This window comes from Gambusia affinis, linkage group LG09 (assembly GCF_019740435.1).
Source record: "Gambusia affinis linkage group LG09, SWU_Gaff_1.0, whole genome shotgun sequence".
Lineage (NCBI taxonomy): Eukaryota > Metazoa > Chordata > Actinopteri > Cyprinodontiformes > Poeciliidae > Gambusia > Gambusia affinis.
Window position 1 is genome coordinate 24,017,746 of NC_057876.1, and position 22,887 is coordinate 24,040,632.

A 22,887-nucleotide genomic window follows, 5' to 3' on the forward strand; every position below is an offset into this window, starting at 1 on the left:
GTTTCAGTCCTGTTTATACACTTTACCTACTGTCTCAGTCTATATGTCTTCTGCTGTTTATACATTCATCCTTCCATCTCTGGGTATTCACATTTATGTTTGTACATCCATACAACAAGAGTGTGGTTAAATATGTTTTAAAGCGTGTTAATTCTTTAAAGGGCAGCATTTTTAATCGATTTATCTGCAACATCGACGAGGCTCATTCACAGTTGAGAGATGCAGTATTTATCATGGCCACAAGGGGGCAGTCGAACCCCACTTTACACCAAAAGAACTTCACACAAACAATTAAAACTCTGTTTATTAAAATATCTCAAGCATTTGTGAAAAAAATTAAATTAACATTCTGTCCTCAGTCAACTATGAGAAGTCTAAAGTGTCCGCCGAAATGGTAGGAAGCAGTTTTAATGTTTTATTGTTTTTTCAGATGCGTGCAGGAGGGCGGAGAAGGAGATGTGTTATAAATGGAGAATTGCCAACATCACCAAAGCGGGATGCAGATGAAAGAGGAAGGAGGATTATAATTTATCCTCGGTAAATTACAGTAAATTACAGCGGGACGGCTGCTGTACCAGGAGAAAGTGTCTTTTCTTCTTGAGGAGGTTCAGCTATTATTGTGGAAACATTGACATGAATTTGACCGCAGGCAAAAATCAGAGCTGTGATCTCACTGGCAGATTTATTTAACGGGCGCAGAGGTTACCAATTAAACACAGCAGAGGGAACACGGAGCCAAATGTAGATTTTTCCCTGATGTAAAGAAAGACCTCTACATGGAAATATTTCTGTTGCACTCGGATGTTTATAAGGTGCGTTTGTAAAGTTACACTGTCAAAAATTAACAGCAATAATCTGGGTTATTTAATCTAAGAGAAAGAAAATGAGGGTTTATGTTTTCAGCATGATAATCATTCATTTATAAATGTCAGTGTCAAACTAAATATTAGCACACTGAATATTTAGCTTACTAGCTAAATACTTAGTTTGAAGCTAAATACTTAGTTCAACAGCAAATTTACAAATTAAATTGCCAATTTCCCTCTGAGATTAGTAAAGTATCTTCATTCATTCATTCATTCAAATAGTTGGTTTCAAACTAAATATTTAGTTAGCACACAAAATAGTTTGCATCAAATTAAGCATTTAGTTAGCAAGCTATTTAGTTTGAAGTCAAATCTTTAGTTGGCAAGTTATATATTTAGTTATTTAACTAAATTCTTATCACCAAACTATATGCATAGCCTGAAGCTGAGTGTCTGGCTTAACTACATATTTGGTTAGCAAGCCACATATTTAGTTTTAAATCAATTATCGAGTTGGCAATCTAAATATTTTTTGTTAGCAAGCTAGATATTTAGTTAGAAGGCTAAATGTTTAGCTTCAAAGTATTTAGTTAGCAAGACAAATATTTAATTTTAAGTCTTATATGAGAAAGCTCACAAGTTAAATATTTAGTTTGAAGCTAAATATGTAGCTTGCTAGCTACATAGTTAGCATGCAACCTAAATATTTAGTTTGAAGCTAAATATGTAGCTTGTTAGCTACATAGTTAGCATGCTTCCTAAATATTTAGTTTGAAGCTAAATATGTAGCTTGTTAGCTACATAGTTAGCATGCTTCCTAAATATTTAGTTTGAAGCTAAATATTTAGCTTCAATTACTTAATTATAAATGATTTACTGACATGATGAAAGTATATAACTTCGAATATCTGATCATTTCTTTGTTTTATAACAGGCTAAATAAAACAAATTCATTGCTGTTAAGGTTTTACTGTAACTTTGCTAACATCACCCTATGGATGGTTCTGCAGTAGCTAAAAGTAATGTTCACCCTGTATTATTTTTAATTCACTTCGGCCTCGGTTGGTTCAGTCCTGCCTGCAGTCCAGTCGGTTCCCGTGCACCCAGTAGCAGATCTGGGCGAACTTCAGCGGCGTGATGCGGACAGCCACGTTGTAATCCCGGTTCTCTCCGTCGATCTCCAGCCACTGGTGTCCAGAGAAGATCCCGATCACCTTCCTCTCCCAGCGCTCCAACGAGTCGTCCCACACCCGGCCGTACACCCCGGAGCCGCTGGCCCCGGGCCGCGCGTCGCAGTGCTGGTAGATCAGGTCGCTCGACTCCTCCTCCACCGGACAGAACCGGTACACCAGCTCCCCCGGACGGTCGCTGTCGAACCCGGAGAAGTGGATGCGGTTCCCTGCCAGGTCGTCCGAAGAGGGCGCTACAGAGAGCCGCATGAAGGGGCGCCGGTGAGGCCACCGCAGCTCCAAAAGGGCGTAGTCAAAGTCCATGCTGACCTCCTGCGGGCCCTGGATCCAGCCCTTCGGCACCCGGGTGCGCTTCACCCGAACCCAGCGGACCATCGGCTTCTTGTTGGGAATCAACCCGGCTCTGGTGCCATTTACGGACGGAGGAATCAGGAAGCCCACCCTCAACTTCCGGGCTCCATGAACGTAATCCTTCCCGTCGTGCACGCAGTGGGCCGCGGTGAGGACGTGCTGCTGGGACACCAGGACGCCCGTGCATCCGGTGGAGATGCGCACCGCCGTGGAGAAGGGATAATCCATCAGGAAGTCGTCACCCTGGATGTTAAAACGCCCGTCCGCTCCGTAGATCTGCCGCTTCATCCTGCGCTTCAGTCGTCTCCTCCATCTCCAGGCGGGCGCGTGAGTCGGGTGAAGAGCATCATCATCATCCTCCACCTCCACCGTGGTGAGGGTGCGGAAGCCGTCCGCGTACAGCGTCTCGAAGGCCAGTTTGTCCGTCATTTGCTCCTCATGCTCGGCTCGGTGGAAGCAGCTGGAGTTGCAGCGGGTGGTGAAGTCCAGCTGGGCCTCAGCGCTGAAGCGCGAGCGGGTCAGAGGTGTTGGTGCGTGCGGGACCAGGGTGGGCACGTGCACGGGTTGGTGGTGGGGAGGCTGGAGGAGAGAGAGGGTGAAGGGGAGGAGGTGATGGAGGAGCAGGTGAGTTGAGATGGTGATCTTACGTGGCGTCATGGTGGAAAACACTGAAAAGATTCACAAAATGATCATTTATCAAACATGACTTGACAGAAATTTGACTTCATAATTTAACACCTTCAGATTGGACCGCTGACTCTTTAAGAAACTTCTCTTTCCGACTCTCCACCTTCAGTACATATCACAACGTTTTCCCATTAACCCTTTAAGAACAAGTCAGGGTTTCCCCCAGTAAACTTGCTGAGCCCGGAGGTTGAGGCGTTGGGGCAAAGACTTGTATTATCTGTAATGTTAGAAACTGATGTTTTTTTATTGTAACATGACAAAATCTGAATAATGTAAACCAATGTTTTTCTGTATGTTCAATTAAGGCCTGGGTAATAAATCAATAACAATACATATTGTGATAGATGATCAATATCCATAGATAATAGTTTAGTCAATATTCAATACATAGTTTCCACAAGTCTGAATCAGAAGTTATCTGCAGCACTGAACCGCCATCTTGGTAGCCAAGTGCAGCTTCTAGACCAGCAAAAACGAAGAGCATTTAAAAGTAAGTTTAAGACTTAATAGTTATAATGTCTTTTATTGTCTAGAAGTTAGATACGAATGAGGCAAGAGCTAGTTCTGAGCTTGTTGCTTGTTGTTGTCATAGCAACTCTTTACAGATACCTATCAAGATGGCTGTCAGCAACAAGGTTACTGGAAGTGCGTCATCATATGAGAACTGTGTATATTCATAATGAACATAGTTCTCATGTGAGGAACCAGGAACTTTGTAGCTGACAAGCTGCCATCTTGGTAGCTATTCATATCTACCAAGATGGCAGATCTTGGTAGATCAACTGTGATAACTACCTGTCATCACAGTTGCTATGAAGTAGCTATGACAACAATAAGCAAGCCACATTCTCTGCATCATACAGGTCGGTCCCAACAGCAGCAAAAACAAAACAAAAAACTATTCTGTCACTCATTGGCCAAGAGTGTCAATATAGCTACTTTCTTTTTGTTTATCTCGAAGCCATGGTTCATCTATGCTTTGTGCTGCATTTGCCTACCAATATGGCGGTTCAGACTTTTGTGATATGTATTCACTGAACTTCAACCCATAACTGCACAGCATTCTGGGAGATGTAGGCAGAAAAAAGAATTTAGCCAACCTCTCACAGGCAGCTAAGCAAAGTTGGTGGCATCAACTCACTCACTTATTTTTGGTTACCTAGCAACAGCCTGCTGAGTAGCAGCAGTTTCAGGTTTCACCACTGTGCCTCATTACTGCTTAAAAATAAAAATGAAAACAACATCATGTTTTTAAATATTTCAGATATTTGAAACAAAAACACAAATGAATAATTATTGATTTTGACTCAGCCATATTGGCCAACCATAATTGCTAAACTTCTGCAAGTAGGTGCAGCTCACACGTTTCAGTGTTGCAAACCGGGCCTGAAGTTGGAGCGGCGAGAAAACAATGACCCTTTTGTTCCCCGCAATATAGATTACCAGGATAATAGGATTTCACCCGATGGAAGTAAAACAAGCGTTTTAATGTTTGTTTGGCTCAACAACCAATGAACAAATTCCAGAGAAAGGCCTTTAATAAAGAGCAGACCAGGTAAAAAGGGTTCCATTCATTAACAGCGAGGCTTTCAGAGCAGATTAACAGAGAAAAGAGACACTCGATCCCCGCTGTGGATCCCTGGGCTCGCATGGACTATAGCAGGTGTGCAGAAAAGTAAAAAGCAGCAAGTCGAGGCAGGGCGGCAACACAGATCATTACTCCCGAAACAAGACAGGGTGGGGCACGTCCACACACCTATGAGCTGCCACACACAAGCAAAGAAAAATAAATGCAGATTTTCTTTTTTATCCAGGTATAAAGCTGATTTCTTTATCTTTTGAACTGACAGAAAAGTTGTCTTCCTTAGATTTTTACATTCACATGCTGATTCTATTAAAAAGATTTTGATAAAACATGCAGCAAAAAACAACAAAAAACCTTAAATTTGTTTGGGGTTAAATTTGTGTCATAAAGATGAAAATGTGAAAGCAATATGAAGCTCAGTTTGACTATGAATTCAAAATAAACGACAGCAATTTGTTGCACTTTTCATGTATTGTCTTTTTTAAATCTTTTTTTAAGTAACCAAGCACCGATTTGAAGCAGAAAACTTAAAATCTGGTTTTGTTTTTAAGTAAATCGTTTTATTTTGATGCCTACCTGCTGATTAGAGACTGTGGATCGGTTCACATCCCGGTCAGGTTTTCCTCTCCATCAGGATCATTTCTCCCGGGTTCCCTCATTGTATCCGCAGGTAAGTTTCTCCTCTTCCTCCCTTATATTCCTATTCTCTCTCTTTACTCTGAGCGCAAACGAAGCGCCAGGTGCGCAGTGAATGTGCGGAGCTCCTCTGCAGTCTGTGCGGTTCAGTCACTGATGTGCGTCTGCACGATCCGCTCTGAACACAGGCGGGTTTACCCGGACCCAGACCCTCCCCATGGTCCTAGCGCCCCTCTTTTACATTTGACCCGTCAGTGTCCACCTGGAAAAGAAAAGACTTTATTCAAATATTTAATCCAAGCTTATATTTATTGTGATAAGTCGAGATAGCGGGAGTGTTGATATTAAATAAGGGGGGCTCCAGGATTTAACCTTGGGGTACTCCAGATGTGACTTTTGTCTTTTCTATTGTTGACACAAATGTCTTGTCATACATTTGCTCCTGATATCTAAGTATTTTTATATTTAATTGTGTTACAACCAATTTAAGTGAATTTTATTGGGATTTATGGAGTAAAATAAAATAAAAGTGATTAGTCGCACTGTTTTTTTTAAACAAATATTCTCACATAAATTCAGTTTATATATTCCAGGCAGATTAAGATTTTACATCATTTTTATTCAACTAAGAAACTCACAAAAGACCCAAAACAAACTTCAATTTAAAAGGAGTAAAAGCGTTAAAAAAGGATATAAAAAATGTTTTGTTACTTTTCAAGAGAAAAACTTCTTGTGAAGACCAGTTTACTTTTAATCATAATCATTGGCTAAATATTTATTGGCATCACACCAATCAAACCAGCTTTTTGTTTCTTTCTTCTCGTATTTTAATGGTTTAACTTCCCTTCTTCACCCTAATCTTTTTCTTCTCCCACAGATTCATTGTCTGGACTCTGACTCCTTCCATTAATTAAACCTTAAAATCTAAATAGAAAACTTAATTACTCACAGTTTTTGAAATCACTACATTTGTGTTCCCTCTGTAAATCTGCAAAGCGCTGATTTGACATTTTTACTTGTGGAAATGTATCTTTACTTTACAGGCCCTGAAACAGAGAGAGTTTCACGTTTGCATGCCTCAGTAACAGATTATATGTATTTGTGATAACAGGCCTTTGGCATTTGCTTTGATAGCCAACAGATACACCCAAGCAAGAAAAATCTTGTTTCTGGCACTACTGCTCTTCAATTATGGTTCCCTGCAGGAGCTTTGATAGATTCACGTCAAAGACCAACTGTAGCAGCTCAGAGATCATGGCAGCCTGCAGGCAGAGGAGTGCTGCGGCACGTCTGCTACAGCATTCAGTCCGTCCTTTGACCTTTAGTCACCTGAGGTCTGATTGGTCCGCTCTTCTGGGTGAAACCTGTGCTCAAGTAAGAGAAGAATTACTGTAATGTATTTTTACTCAAATATGAGAGAACAATAGTCATTCAAGAAATTAAAAAAGTGGGACGATCCAACTAAATTATTGACATTGTCAATATCGGTATTGAATTAATACTTTACAAATTCCATCTTGCTTTTTTATTTTACTGTAGATTCTCATCTCTATCTCAAAAAAGATTCAGCTTTGATTTGGTTTTCTATTGTTTTATTGTCTTATGGGTTATTAAAGTGTTTTGTAAACATATAAATTCTGTCCTAATTCAAAGGAAAAACCGCAGAAACATGTAAAGATCAGCAGTTTGTTGAACGTCAACATTCGCAGTAACACTATCTCTGGACTTGGCATTAATATTACAATGTGAAATATTGAACATCTCTAAAGTAGGAGATCTAAAAGTAAAACAGTATTTCTACTCAAGTACAGAGTAAATGTATAATCATAATATTTGATTTCATTTGAGAAAATAGTATAATCAGACTGATTGAAATATAAATATATGGCCCATTCTGGTATTTTTACAAATTAAAGAAACATCTTTACAAAAAAGCTTATTAAGGCAGAGGAAGCAAAAAACATTCCAAATATTTTCTTTTAATTATAAAAAAAATTAAAAAGTTAAACTTTTTTTCCAAATCAATTTTTGCTACAACAAATTACACAAAGAAATTTATATATGTTAGAGTAAATGCACTTCAAGGAGAAAGATGGATGGATGGAGAGTCGAACCAAAGAATGAATGGAAAGTTTGGATATATATATATATATATATATATATATATATATATATATATATATATATATATATATATATACAGAACCTTTGCAGTCCATCTCCCTCAGTTTGTCATCCTGTAGAAAGCACATACATCCCATCTGTCTCCTGTCTGTAGGTCGATTAGCAGTTCCTTGTCAAACTCATGTTTCAAGGTTCATTCTTGGTTCACTTTTCATAAGAGCCACCTGTGGAATGTAAAAAAAAAAAGGGTCTTAAACTTGTTAAATAAACATCTGTTGGTAATATTTCTTTCATTTCCGAAGCGATTTGTTCTGCTTGTCAGTCTTAATTCAAATATTCAGGCTTTACCTGCTCAGTCTTGCCAGGGGTCACTGGCTAGAGAGCAGAAGCGAGCTCCCAGTATGCTTTGGTGGCGTGAAAGTGTAAGCAAAAGGTTTGAGAGGAAGCTGATCTCAAATCACATGGTGGTGGAATGTGATACGGTGTAATTATAACACCATTAAGGCAATGAATAGAGAAGAAAACAAGCTTGTCTTACCAGTTCAGCTCTTAAAAGTCTGAAATCTCTCAAGATCAGTCTGAAGGAGTATGTTACTTAAATATACTTATTCTCAAAATAACAATATTGAAATCTCTGGAGTGAGATATCATTTTAGTTCAGTCATGATGAAGGCAAGGATGTTATGCATCCAACGGTTTAGCTGTTAGCTTAACCGTTAGCTTACATTATTCTCAGAGCAGGGTTGATTCAAGAGTAAATTTCCACCATTTAAAAGGGTTCAAATATAAAAATTTACCCACTTTCACTTTCCTTCGTTTAAACCGTTCATCCTAACCAGTGTCCATTATGCTAACTGTTAGCTTACATCGTGGCTATGAATTCAACATTTAGATTGAATTCATAGCCTATACTAAATTTACAGTAAACAAGTTCACAAGTTTGAGATCTTCTACTTATCCAACAATTATTAGTCTCATGCTGGAATGGTGCTCTTGGGGGGCCCCCTGGTGGTGTGGAGAGCCTAAGAAGAGCCGCTTAACTTGCACATGCCTTGGCCACGCTCAGCTTACCAGCTTTTGATGGAGTCCATACTCTCAAGTCACTTAGATAAAATTATAGTGCATTTTCTTTTCTTTACAATTGCAGATTTATTTTGCTTTTAACTGTGAGTCACAGAAAAATCACCAAAGCCATTCAGCATTTTGTGAAATAAGCAAATTTCTAATTGACAGTCAAGCTAAAAATAATGAGGTGTTAAAAATAAATAAATAAGAAAACACCTTCAGACTTTTTGAAAAACGTCACAACTTTGATATTGTTGAAATAAAACCAATTTACATAAAACAGGGCTTTATTTTAACAATGTAATTGTGAAGTCTGTCAAAGGGTTTTATTTATTCTTCAAATTAATTTTCTTTAGTCAGAAAGTTATTTTCTCCTCACTTTTATTGTTTCCTAAGTTTTGCTTCGTTGCGAAGGACGGTTGGTGGTTGCCATGGCAACTGGTAACGGTCAGTTCTTTCCCTGTATTCTGTTGCCGTCCGTGTTTTCTTTACGGATATACATATTTTAGCGCATATTTTTTGACAGATTTGATTATATAGGTTTCAAGTTTAAGTTTGCCGTGTTTTGTATATATTTTATAACTGTTATGACAATGATTGTTGCGCGTTTCAGCCGTGTTTAATTTTACGACTGTCAACTGTGTCAACTTTTCATTGGGAGCCATTGCTCTGTAGTCTGTTTAGGGTTATTTATTGTGTTTTATTTATGTTATGACTGATGCTAACTACCAGCTTTTTAATTTTTTTATTTCTCTGGACCTTAGATGAACAAGGAAGAGTTATGAAAATGAAGAAGATGGATTCATTTGGGCGCTTATGTCAGAGCAGATTCTCACTTGATACCAAAATGCACTTATTTTGCACATCTGAGGCTGTAAATCTGCCTCGCTGTCGTACCTCTGGTACCAAAACTGATAGAAAATCAACCCAACTGAGAACATGTTGGCTCCAGATGAAAGGAAATTCCTGGACCAAGAGATGATCTTATGACACAGATACACTTCTGCTCCAATTTGATGGCATATTTCCCCCCCACCCCCAAGTGCTCTGCAGATCAAAAAGGCCACGTTATAAACTGTGTTTAATGTAACTCCGGGTAGAACCAGGGTTCTGTTCGCCATCTTTCACTCCATCAGGTTGACACACTGTTAGAAAGTTCATGACAGGACCACCAAAACACATTCAAAAATAACCGAGGACAAACTGAACTTCCGCAGGAATGTGAGTAAATGTTACTGCAAAGGTGTTTTACTTGATGAATTCTCCGTCTGATTGTTCGAGACGTGGAAAATAATTTGCCAGGAGAGGAAAATGTTAATGCTACCATGACTCCTGTGTCTTTCCCACAGCAATGCATCCTGATGCAATCCAAGTGTCGGGTTTGCTGCTCATCCAGGGGAGTGAGAGCACTGCCATTAATAAAGAGAGGGATCAAAACGCCATTCAAGAGCAGATCGGTCCAGCAGTTCAGTCACAGTTTGGTAACAATCGCTTATTTTCCACCATAATGGAGGCTTATGTTACAAAATGGCTGACAGATCAGCCATATTTTAACCTCCAGTTGGTTTTCAAAAGAGGTCCTTAATTTAACATATTGGTGGATAAAAAAAGTGTTTGTGGTTCTGTACACTGTCTATATTCTGTATTTTTATTTATATTAACATTAGTAACAGGACAAAAATTTATTAATGTATTTAGACTAAGAAACTAAAAAGAAACAATAATATGATCATTCAGGGCCGGCATCCATGTGACACTTGGAGAATACAAGAGTTATGAATTCAAATGCTTTCACAGAATGGAGACAAACCACTTACTTTAAAAAACGACAATAATAATGTTGAAAGACAGTGGTAATAAAGTTAACACTATTTACTACCAACAACCACACAAGAGTTACACTTGATGACTCAGCATAAACCCTGAACTGTTTATGTCTTTTTCCAGAAGTAAAGTATAAAAAATGCTGGTTCTATGATTAAACCAAGACATAACAATTTGATTTCTATCTTTAGATGTTAGAAGAAAGAGAATTCGCTTGAATTCTCTAGTGGAAGAAAATATGGAAAGCATAATTAAAAAACTATGCAGAAATTGCCCACAAACACAGAAACACTGCAAAAACAAGTCACTTTCAAGTCAAGTTTATTTGTATGACATATTTCAGCAACAAGGCAGTTCAAAGTGCTTTATAACATAAAAACATGACTCACCAATTGTGAAACAAGCATTAAACATAACATTTTATCAAATACCATCATAAAAGTCACAAATGCAAACATCAAATATCTTGATCAATGTTTAATTTACTCTCAATAGGTGGGCTTTCAGCCTTAGTTTAAAGGAATACAGTGTTTCAGCAGCTTTGCAGTTTTCTGGAAGATTTTTCCAGATGAGAAGAGCATGAAAACAGAATCTCGTTTCTCCATGTTTGGTTCTGGTTGTGGAGGTGCAGAGCAGACCAGATCCAGATTTATTACCTAACGTAGGCATCTGGATTCTGAAAACACATGAGTGATGCAAACTCCAGAACTATAACGCAACATAAACGCAACAAAAATGGAAGTGCAGCATTTTTGTGTTTTCTGTACTTGTATGTTTTCGAGTTTGCATCATTCACATGTTTGCTCTGAGTTTTGCTGTTTATTGCGCATCATCAAAGACGAAGGATTTCCAAAATGGCTGCCATGACTTTGCAGTCAGTCTGGTCTTCAGTCAATGGCAGATCTGGTGATCAATATGTTGCGTTTGAGTTCATACTCTGGATATGATCTTTTTGTTTCAACCCAGAAGAAACCAATTGTTTGAAACACAGATCTAAAATGCATCTGTTTTGTTTTCTTCAAGTTAACTCCATCTTGTTTGTGGAGAAGTGGCCCAGGGGAGACAATGGGCTACACTTTGAGACAAAGCATCATCAAAGTTAATTTAGTCTTTTAACGAGAACACTAAATGGTGAAGCATTTTTTTCCTCCTATCAAGATTTAAAGCTTAAGATCCAACCAAGCTGCCTCTGGGTACAGTTTGCCTATTTGAGCCTGGTTGAGTATTTGGCTATAAATCTTAATTTGAGGCAGAAAATGCAGACGGCTTTGTGCCGTTTTATCCTCCAGGATTAGACCACACTTTGTTTTAATAAATGATTAATCATAAATAATTTTGTGGTGCCAGTTTGTGGATGGCATTCCTTTTAAATGAGACACAGCGGCTTTCCACCAAAAGCAGATGAAAAATACCAAATTAAGCTTGTGGTGAACAGCCAACCACAGCAGAGAAGAGAGATTCAATGATGATTACATTGTACTGCATCTTCTGCACATTTAAAGCCCTGAAGGTTCTTCCTGCTCCAACCCAACCCTCCTCAATATTATCACTTTCACAGGCCCATTTTCTTTCATTTTCCAAGATTATTCCTTTAATAAAGCCCTCTGAAGAAACAGTTGCCATGTTCATTAACATCTAACCACTTCTCAGAGAGCTGTCTAATTAGTCTGTCAGTGGTTTATGAAGGAGGAATGGAGGAAAACAAATTATGGAAACCGGAAGTGTTTGACTTTCCTCATACGAGTAGCTACATTCCAGATGAACAAGTTCAAACTGGGTACAAGTGAAAGTACATACTATAAAACTTACTCAGGGAGGGTTCAGTGGCCATATTATATATCCAGAAGTATTTACTTACCCATCCAAATTATTGGAATCAGGTGTTCCAATCACTTCCATGGCTACAGGTGTATAAAATGAAGCACCGAGGCATGCAGACTGTTTTTACAAACATCTATGAAAGAATGGCTCGTTCTCAGTGAATCCCAGCGTGGAACTGTGATGGGATGCCACCTGTGCAACAAATCCAGTCATTAAAATTTCCTCGCTCCTACATATTCCACAGTCAACTGTCAGATGTATTATAAGAAAATGGAGGTGTTTGGGAACGTCAGCGGAGCGGGGTTAGCAGATGCTGAAACGCATTGAGCAAAGAGGTCGCCAACTTTCTGCACAGTCAATCACTACAGACCTCCAAACTTCATGTGGCTTTCAGATTAGATCCAGACAACAGTGCACAGAGAGCTTCATGGAATGAGTGTCCATGGTGGAGCAGCTGCATCCAAGCCAAACATCACCAAGTGCAATGCAAAGCATTGGGTGCAGTGGTGTAAAGTACACCACCACTGGTGGTGGAGGCCCATTCTCTGGAGTGATGAATCCCTTCTCCATCTGGCAATCTCATGGATGAGTCTGGGTTTGGTGGTTGTCTGACTGCATTGTGCCAAGTGTAAAGTTTGGCACATGAGGGGGCATTATGGTGTGGGGTTGTTTTTCCAGAGCTGGGCTTGGCCCCGTAGTTCCAGTGAAAGAAACTATGAATGCTTCAGCATACCAAGACATTTTGGACAATTCCATTCTCCAAACTTTGTGGGAACAGTTTGTAGCTGGCCACTTTCTTCTTCCAACATGACTGTGCACCAGAGCAGAAAGCAAGGCCCATAAAGACAAGAACGGCAGAGTCTGGTGTGGATGAACATGACTGGCCTGACCTCAACCCGATAAAACACGTTTGGGATGAATTAGAGTGGAGACAGAGAGCCAGGCCTTCTCGTCCAACATCAGTATGTGACCTCACAAATGGGCTTCTGGTAGAATGGTCAAAAATCCCCATAAACACTCCAAAACCTTGGGCTGTTTATTCAGCAGGACAATGATCAGAGACTCACCTGCATAGATTCGAAAGGAGCAGCCTAGTCAAAGTCTGGACTCAAAGCTGATTGAGGCACTGTGGCTGAGCAGGTTGTCTGAAAATAATCCAAAGTGACTAAATGAAAACAACTGGGCTAAAATGTGTCTCACCATTAGACATCAAAAAATGTTTTAAGGCTGCTTTTAGAAGCTTTTTTCCGTTTATAACTTTCAGTTTTTTTGTATTTACTCAGGATATCTGTTTTTGAGTAAAACTTTGTTTGATATGAAACTTTTTCACGGAACATTAGAGCTCAATTGGTGTCGTTTTCATGCCAGCGAGTTGGACCAATGATGAAGGCCTTTAGCACCTGCTGTGAGGGCCCCGCGACCGTTTCTCAAAGCAATTTAGCAATTTATTAACAGGATCACAGTGTTTTTCTCTGCTCTCTTTAATCGGATAACTGGCTGTGATTCAAAGAAGCCGTTTTGGGTTTGAAGAGGTGGAACGAATCTTGACCTGCTCTCGGCTGGAGCCTTTCTGTCACTTCAGGCTGGACTTTTCACAGAGCAGCTCAAAGAATGTCCCCATTCTCCTCTCCAGCTTCAGCTGCAGTGTTTTATGTCCCCCTTTTTTTCCATCCAGATATATTTATTGCTTCTTTCCTTTTATTTTTTTCCACCCAAGACATCTGATCTCATCTGTCTGTCCTCAGTTTTTCCTCATCTTTGAGTCAAAACAAAATTTTTTTCAGTTTTTGCTTGATAAAGTGCTTGACATGTGTCAGGAATTATCTGTGATAAATACTTCCTCCTTCTAGTGGGTAGTTTCCCCTTTCCGCCGTTGCTCCCTGGTCCTCCTGCAGGTCCTCCTGGGTATGTTTTCAGCATAACTTCCCTTCAGCATGATGTCATATTAGTTTGGCTTCATGAGCTGTGAGAGGACAAGGGGGAAAAAAGGAGGGAAAGCACGGTTTGCAAAAACATGAACTCAGGAATGCAAACTGACTACGATGAAGTCCATCAGGAAAGAGGAGGGGAGTCTTTCCATATCTTTAACCAGTCAGGGCAGGAAATCAGAGGGAGTCTTCTGCAGGAGTGGGGAGGCATCCCAAACGGTTTGCTGTTCTTGGAGCTTCTGCCACAATGCTGGGATGATGTGAGCTTCTTTAAAAGAAAATTATTCCCCGTCTCCTCTAATGAAATCACTCTTAAAACTGTCAGTTTGCACCAGCCAGATGTTGACCACACATCTACGTTTGCAATTTCTCTGCTCAGTTTTGCTGAAGAAACCAGGGTGTATTCTAGTCTTAATTTCATCATATTACTGCATATTTTACCCAAACCTGGGTAAAATATCAGAATCTGACCTTGACTCTTTAAACACTTTGGTCCAAAAGAGAAATTACAATAAAAGCAGTTAAACGCCCTCCAAGTTTCTCACAATTGATCAAGTTTCAGCCATAAATTTAAATGAACTTCACTGGGACTTTATGTGAAAGGTGAAAATAACTTTGAGGTGAAAGAAAATGTGTAAGGCTCCTAGATAAAATTCAGTGTGAACAATTACTTTCAGAAGTTAACAGAGTGAACTGTGAAATTTAGGGCGTTCCCACACCTGATAGTCCAGCAGACTCTGTTCAAATGGGGTTTGACCAAAATTGTGACATTTGTTGCATTTTCAGCTGAAGCAGTTCACTTTCTCACAGCACTGAGTCAAACAAACCAAACCCTTTGAAAAACTTGTTCCCCTCCTCACCTGTAGTGGCGCGGCATCAAGAACCATTGAAGGAAACGACATTAAAATCTCTGAAGAAGACAATGAGTGCAACTTTCTTCTTCACTAAATCTAAACAAAAATGGAATGGCTTCATATTTTAGCGGTTGTAGGATTTCACTTTTGTGAAAGCCACAAGCCTTTTCTCCTGTTAGTGCTAGACTCTCATGTTTGTTTTGGTTATATTTACCCAGGATGCCTTGCTCTGTAGTCCGCTTCCTGCTTTTGGAGCGGTCTCCGGTCCGCTTACCTCCACATATGGATTCGAACTGTACCTGAGTTCACTTCAATCGAACAGAGACCGAGACCCAAAACAAACTTTGGAGTTTGTATTTTTGGTCTGCATCACAGCTACATATTCACACCTCCCCAAACGAACACCAAAGCAGGAAACGGACAACAGCACAAAGAATTCTGGGTAAATGCAGCCAAAACAAACGTGCAAGTCTAGCGCTAGCAGGAGAAATAGCTCGTAGCCTTTTACCAAAGACTAAAAGAAATCCTGCAACTGTTGAAATCTGATGCTACTCCATTTTTGTTTACATTTTGTGAAGAAGTCTTCTTCAGACATTTGTCTGTTGTTTCCTTCAGTTGTACTTGAGGCAGCGCCCTCACAGGCGAGGAGGTGAACAGGTTTTTAAAAGGTTTGGTTCGTTTGACACAGAGCAGTGAGAAAGCAAACCAAACCAGCTGACAATGTAACAAATGTTGCAATTTTGGTCCCCAATTGAACCAAGTCTACCGGACTATCAGGTTTAAAAACTACAACAGCACATAAGGGCAGTTGTAGAAAGAAAAAATGAGTAAATTTTCACCAGAAAAATAAAGATTTTTATATCAATCTTAGAAGTTTCCTAATTTTCGTCTGTTTTTCTTTAGATGCATCCCATCACCAAAAATCCTGGATCAAACTTTCACCAATAAACTCAGAGATTTTGAGGGTAATCTCAAAGTTTCTGAGTTTCTTCTTGTACATATTTTAATTTTGGAGCACAGAAATTTCCTTGTTTTTGCCAGATAATTTCTGAACAGGTTTGTGTTTGCAATATGACAGAATGTGGGGAAGTCCAACAGGTGTCAATATTTAAAGCAAATCCATCCTGTTTCTTTGTGATTTATTTACCGCTTAACCTCCCTGCTAGATCAAAATATCAGAGCTGAAATATTTGTTAAAAACTTCTGAATGACAAGCAGCAGAATCTGGATTGAATATTTGGGATACTTTAAATGAAAACCAGGAGGGAAACATTCCTCTGGGAATGCTGGACATCTGAGACGGTTCAGAAATGTCCCACTGTTTCTGGATCTGGACTGGAAATGGAAAAGGATTCAGATCTATGGAGCAGAGGGACAAATCTGCTGAAAGGACTCGGTAAACAGCTTAAATATTTACAGCCTGGGAGCGAACATTCCTGCTGACACTCCTCTGTGTCAACGTCTATTGCTGTGAATGAGGCAGAAAAGTTTCAAGGATGACTTCAGTGTCCTCATTTCGGTGTTTCAGCTTGCACATTACCTTGTGAGAAATCCACATTTTACCTAAAAAATTGAAAACATATCTCCAGTTTACATAAATATTGTGTAAAAGATTTAAAACATATTCAGAAGAACCTTTGGTATCATCGTGAAGAGGTCCAACAGTCCACCGGATCTCAGCTGAGCAGTACTTTGGTCCTCTGGAAGGTCCTGTCCAGGAACAAAGAGGTTGCTAGGCAACAAAGACACCATGATTGTAAAGAGGCGTGTTTGTGTCCATGTTTGTCCAGCGGGCTTCGAAGACGCAATGAGAAACACTTTTTACAGCCAGAGTTACGTTCAAAAGTATGTTAATAGTCCAGTTATATATATATATATATATATATATATATATATATATATATATATATATATATATATATATATATATATATATATATATATATTTTTTTTAAGGCATAGGATTTTGATCAGAAATATATTTATTTCATTTTTCTCATTATTTTTATTGATAGCCCTTTACTTCAGAGACACGTTGGAAGCCATTATGTTGCTCTCTAGCTCAGTTGACATTTATTGCTGAAACCTGATCTGCAGACAGAAATAACATTACTGTTACTGTTTCAGTGATAGCGCTCTTGTTCTGGAGGCCAAGATCTGAATGTTCCTCTCCTCTCTTCAGCCTGGAGAAAAGAAATCCTGTTTCTGCAGATTTACGTTTGAGTCACAGAATCACGCCAGGAGAAACTGCAGCTGTCAGTCAACGTTGAGCTGCGGCTCTTTTTTGATGAATGACTCACAAAGTTGTTTGTATAAGAGTCTCAGCAGCAGGCTCCACGAAGTGTGGCAAAGATCTCTACACACATTTTTACTTTAATTCATCTTCCATAATGGACAGTCTCACAGATTACTGAGCTGATTTTATTAATAAAAAGGTCAAGTGATTCAACAAGAGTGGTATTTTCTTTAGATATCTATGAAAATAGATTATTTGTCGTCTTTTTTAAGGGTGCACGTTTTTGTTCTTCCATTTTGATTTCTTCTGCCCAAGTGCTTAAAAAAACACCCAGTCATTTTTCCTCTATGTTTTTTGGTATCTGGAAAATGTGCTGTGTCAAAAACCTTCAAATTGTTAAGACACATTCCTGAGGCACTGTGCCGTCACCTAGCAACACCAGCAAAGTCCAGTTTGTTACCTAGCAACCCCAGCTGAGTTTCAGTGTGTTTAGTCAGTTGGTTTTACTGCTGTACAATACAACGGCTGCTGAAAAAGACAAATGTTTTGTTGACTTACCATCTAGAAACCACTTGCTGCAGTCCTGTTGGTTGTGCAGGAGGTTCCACTTCTGCTTTTCAAAGATGTATGCACATCTGTTTGCAGCCATTTTCACATGTGAGGGTAAACGTTGAGTTGGGGTGTGTGGCCAGCAGCAGCTTATTTGAATTTATTTCTAAGATTGCCTCTTATCAGGGCCAGACTAAAAAAAATAAATAAATAAACAAAAGTATAATATTACAAGAATAAAGTCATAGTGTTACAAAAATTAACAGCAATAATTTGGAAAATTTTGTTTATCATAAGAGAGAAAAGATTTCACATCTACATATTCTATTATGTAGAATAAATATTATACATATTTTAGCAGAATGAAGGTTACTTAAAGATGAATACTTCACGTTCTATCTAATATTTTCCATTAGTGGTGGACCAAGTGCAACTTATAACATTTTTTTTGAAAAGTTGCTAAATATAGTGACAAAGTTGCTATGTTGGCTAAGTGGATAAAACTGGTTTCTTGTGTAAGAATCGGTTGATTGCCAATCTCCCAAAATTAAGTTGGTGAAACCCTATTTTCTATATTAAGGTTTTAATTTGTCTGTAATGATTTTAGTCTCAATTAAAAGTGAAAAGTTTTCATCTCCATCAACCATAAATGCTGCCAAATCTTTGAATTACAGCTGGGGGCGGCACAAAAACAATCCAGGTGCCACAAATGGCCATTGGACCTCATTTTTGACACCGCTGATTTAGTTAATAATTTAGAATTTGTTGGTCTGTCCCATATGAAACTCATCATAGTTTGTGGTTATAATGGCACAAAATGTGGAAAAAAAATCAAGGGATGTGGATAGCTTAATTTGCGTGCATATGTTTTGATATCTGGATTTAATCTCTTGAATCAAGCCGATCCGTGTTGCTGTTGTTCTCAGCTGACTGCCGCTCATACGATCCAGATGCAACTGTAACAAACTGATTTGCTGCCGGATGGGGACACTTTGTTCGTATCATTTAACATGCAGCAGTAATTTGCTGACAATGCTCTCCTACAAAACGAAACAGCAGCTAAACATGGTCACAGAGAGGATCAGAAAGCCAACATTTCCGAGGCGATTTCCCAAACAGCCTCAACATGAATATAAAGACTCAACATTTTTCCTTCATAACAGATTTAAAGCCGGATTCCTCTGCAGAAACATAAACGTTTTTTTGGCCTAATTTCTAATCCAAATATTTTGAAATACGACAAAAATAAGTTAGAAGTAACTTGTCAACAAAATATGGACTCCATGCATGTCATTGTTTATATCCGGAGATTTTGCGCATGCGCACAAAGCTGGAGGGCAAAAAGACTATTCTATTACATTCCATCCATGTCCCTCGGTTGAACGATTCCATTAACTAAATGAAACTTGGAAATGTTGGTATTATTAATTTAGTACAGTGCGCCACAGCAAAGAGAAAAATAGCGCAAGAGAATTAGCCTACTCAAAACCGCGTTTTTTTTCGCTCTCTGTATCGGCTACTGCGCAAACTCGTTGCCATAACAACTGACAACAACGCCATTTTATGTTTCAGGATTCAACACTCAAACATTTCCCCCAATAATTTTGTGTGTTACATTGAGATTGTAACAGCTAAACTGCTAGCAGGGAGATTGGGGCGGGATTTTACGCACGACGTCACCCTTCAAGAGGAGCTTGTTTACGCCAATAATTTATTAATATTGATGAAAATGCATTAGTTCTATTGGCAGATTATTTAGCTTATAACAAGACATTTTTCTCTTGTTATAAGTGAAATAATCTGCCATTGGAAGTAGTATATTTTACTTAAAACAAGCTTCTATATTTTACAGAAATTAGTTTTGTCTTGTTAAGGTATGTGTACTAGAAACTGGAGAAAAAAATACCTGGTAAGATTTTGTTCAATATTTTGTTTTTTCTGCAGGTCTTTATGTTGCAGAAAGCCAATGAATTTTTCTTTCTGGATCGGACGTGGCTTCTTTCTCTGCATTCTTTCCTTCATCAGGAATTCACTGAGGTTTGGCCTTTTTTTTTTTTTTTTTTTCTGGAGCCGTTCCCGGTTCTTCTGTGAATAGGAGGCCAAGCGATTCTTGTCCATGCGAGCTCTGAACTCGGAGTAGCCACAGACTTGGCTGTCCCAGTGCTCAGGGCTACTCAACAATCATTGTTTAATCCTTTAAACTTTGCATTTCACTCATACAAACAAAGCGCTGGATTCCAACGGAGTTGTGAACGCGACTCAGAATGACAATCTGTATGCAGATCAGACACTAGCTTCGCTTTATGCTCCTCCATTCAGCTGCAGACAGATTGATGAAGCTCATAATTGGATTCCAGCGTGGAACATTTCTACTCGTAGCTCAGATGGAGCTTATTGTTTCTGTCCAACGCTTAATCTGCGCCTGATTGTGGTCTATAAATTCAACAGACAGGACATGCAATGGAGATTTATAACTCCTAAAGAGGCATCGGAGGACGGACAAAGCATTCCTGGGACAAGAGCTTCATTGTAAATAATCCGAAGGTTACCCACAGCCTCACAAACAAAAGGTTCAGACGACCTGGGAATTTTCTTTTGATCACAAAATGATCGTTTGTTTGTAATAACAAAGGGGAAAATAAAAATAAAAGAAAAGAAAAGAAAAGACGTTGCCAAGAAAAAGTTGGAGCACGGATCAGAAAAAGAAAACAGACCAGAAAACTTTGATATCAAATGATTGTAAGAGTTGTATTTGTATCAAAATTTACAGCTAAAAGGAAGACCGAGTGAAATAGAGTCATCCATATTTTTTCTTAATCTATGCTCTCTAATTAGTAGAACAATTCTTAAATGTGACCCATAATGTTTCCTTGAACAGGTTATTACAAAACATGTTCATCAGACTTTTTGATCAAAGTAATTCTTAGATAATAATGAGAATCTAGTCACTTTAAATTCAAATAAGCTCAACTGTTACACTCACACTTGAAAATGGATACATACAAATGTGCAATTATTCAACCGTGCGTCTTTGAAACGCAGAAGTGGAGCCTCCTGCGCAACCAACGAGAAAGTGACCGGAGGGTTGCTAGGTAACAGTGCAGTGTGACTCAACAAATTTTGGAAATGGCTCATTTTCCAGGTACCAAAAAATCATTATCCTTGTTGCCAAAAACCAGATGGAGGTGATCTGTTTTAAGAAGCAGTGGAAATCCAAATGAAAGTAAAAACAAAACAAAACTAAATGTGAATTTAACATAATAAATCACCTTTCAGTTGATTCAGTCCAATCAGTAAGAAGCAATATGGCGTCCCTCAGGGTTCTGTTCAAAATCCTTTTTATTTCCTTTGTACCGGTTCATCTTGATTAATAAGAACATCATTATTCACTCAGTCAAAGACATTACATAGCTTAGTTACAAAATGTTTTCAAACTCAAATGTTTCAAATGCAAAACTAAAAATAAACTCGGGAGTTTATTTTTAGAAGCCTGAATAAAAATAAAAATAAACTTCTAGGAAGAAGTTATGCTAACTTCATACTTTCTGTCTTTGATCTAAAGTCTGGGAATGATTATTTTCATTTGAACAAGCAGATAAATTCAGCTTTTTTTATTTGAGGATCTTGAGCCAGAATACAAAATTAAATGACTTATTTTTATATTTATGCCAGTTGTCTGTGATTTTAACTCTGATTCTTATATTTTAGGCATTTATTTACAGTTTCTTATATAGACTTTCCCTTGTGTTCTGGTTTCTTAAAATTTATTATTTATTTTCTCTGCATGTACAGCACTTATGGAGAGTAAAGAGTTGTTTAATATTAGATTTGATCTTGACTTCTACCTTTAAAGTGATTTTTGGTGATATTTCTGGAGGTCTTTCAGAGGTTTTCTTTGAACTAAACTTATTTTCACTCATTTTCAGTGCAGCACCTACAGAGGAATGCTGTTTTGTTTGCCACTCTGAATTAAAGCTTTAAGTCGGAGATAGTTCAGCCTCCATTTATTAATTTCATGCCAAATCCAACAATGTACATTTGTGATAAATCAGCAAAAAAATCAGAAAAGTAAAAACTCTGAAATCCTTTGGAAATATGAAACCACTCTTTAGTAAATCACTTACAGCCGGAAACTGCTTAGAGCAAAGCATGAAGAAATTTTTGTAGGTTTAAAACTCAGTTTGGGTCTGAATCTCTCTGACAGCGGTTCTTATTGATGACCTCTGACTCATGCAAGACGAAAAGCAGACCTGATATTTAAGGCGGGCTGCAGAGCGGCTGACGGCGGCCAAGCAGACGAAGCTGGGCTGCAGCTGTGTGTCCTGACGTTCAACTCCTGCTTAGATCCAGATTCGTTATGCAACTGAGAATAAAAATACTCTGACGCACTGCACTCATGTCTTCATCATGTATGAACAAATTAACATGTTGCTGCAGGGTTTTAACATCATGTTTGATGGAAAGTAATATAAGTTTGCTGTTTTATCTGTGAATTGGTGAAGAGTGTATGGAAAATCCAATTAAAAGCAACTGATATTGAAACCGGTTTGCATGAAGGGCTGCACAGTGGTGCAGTTGGTAGAGCTGTTGCCTTGCAGCAAGAAGGTCCTGGGTTCAATTCCCGGCCCGGGGTCTTTCTGCATGGAGTTTGCATGTTCTCCCTGTGCATGGTGGGTTCTCTCCGGGTTCTCCGGCTTCCTCCCACAGTCCAAAAACATGACTGTCAGGTTAATTGGGCTCTCTAAATTCTCCCTAGGCGTGTGTGTGCGCATGGGTGTTTGTCTTGTATGTCTCTGTGTTGCCCTGCGACAGACTGGCGGAACGTTAGCTGGAGAGGCAGCAGCAACCCTCTTGACCCCATTAGGGATGAAGGGTGTATAGAAAATGGATGGATGGATTTCCATGAAATGTAATCAGAGAGGAAATTGTTTTGAACTTTTAGTATTTAAAATATCAGTCCTTAATTTAAATATTCACTGAGAGAATAAAAAGTCACACAATCATTTATTTTTACAGTCTCATGTTAATTTAGACTAAACGATAAGCTAAATGTCAGACTAACAAGAATTAAAATAACTTAAAGACATTAATCTTTGGAGTTCTTCAAATTTTGTTTCTCACATTCACCGAGATTATTATTGTGACAATGTCAAGATTGTGACATTTAAGTGAAACAACCATTAATTGGATGAAATATTAGCACATTATGCAGATTTTATGTTTAATTTTAG

The 22,887-nt window shown here is 38.7% G+C and overlaps 1 protein-coding gene and 3 long non-coding RNA genes across 5 annotated transcripts; 3 read left to right on the forward strand and 1 right to left on the reverse strand.

Moving 5' to 3' along the window:
- Window positions 1-286: 286 nt before the first annotated feature.
- LOC122837098 (serine protease 23) lies at window positions 287-5,476 on the reverse strand. Its single transcript, XM_044127199.1, has 2 exons — window positions 5,196-5,476; window positions 287-3,015 (listed from the first exon to the last, which is right to left on the reverse strand). The coding sequence occupies exon 2, from the start codon at window positions 3,002-3,004 to the stop codon at window positions 1,874-1,876; it is 1,131 nt and encodes a 376-aa protein (XP_043983134.1). The 5' UTR covers window positions 3,005-3,015; window positions 5,196-5,476; the 3' UTR covers window positions 287-1,873.
- Window positions 5,477-8,875: 3,399 nt separating this feature from the next.
- On the forward strand, window positions 8,876-10,071 carry LOC122837325. Of its 2 annotated transcripts, XR_006371755.1 has the most exons (3): window positions 8,876-8,891; window positions 9,209-9,665; window positions 9,794-10,071. It is a non-coding gene; the product is annotated as an uncharacterized LOC122837325 (long non-coding RNA). The 2 variants fall into 2 exon arrangements; XR_006371754.1 differs by lacking the exon at window positions 8,876-8,891 and having other exon boundaries at window positions 8,932-9,665.
- A 5,635-nt stretch (window positions 10,072-15,706) lies between these two features.
- Window positions 15,707-17,237, forward strand: LOC122837326. Its single transcript, XR_006371756.1, has 3 exons — window positions 15,707-16,414; window positions 16,501-16,716; window positions 16,999-17,237. It is a non-coding gene; the product is annotated as an uncharacterized LOC122837326 (long non-coding RNA).
- A 2,301-nt stretch (window positions 17,238-19,538) lies between these two features.
- Window positions 19,539-22,007, forward strand: LOC122837327. The gene is made up of 3 exons (XR_006371757.1): window positions 19,539-19,565; window positions 19,601-19,693; window positions 21,861-22,007. It is a non-coding gene; the product is annotated as an uncharacterized LOC122837327 (long non-coding RNA).
- Window positions 22,008-22,887: the final 880 nt, after the last annotated feature.

What these genes read in the sequence shown, in the direction of transcription:
- LOC122837098 (XM_044127199.1), bottom strand. Translation starts at nt 3,004, where the DNA reads ATGACGCCACGTAAGATCACCATCTCAACTCACCTGCTCCTCCATCAC.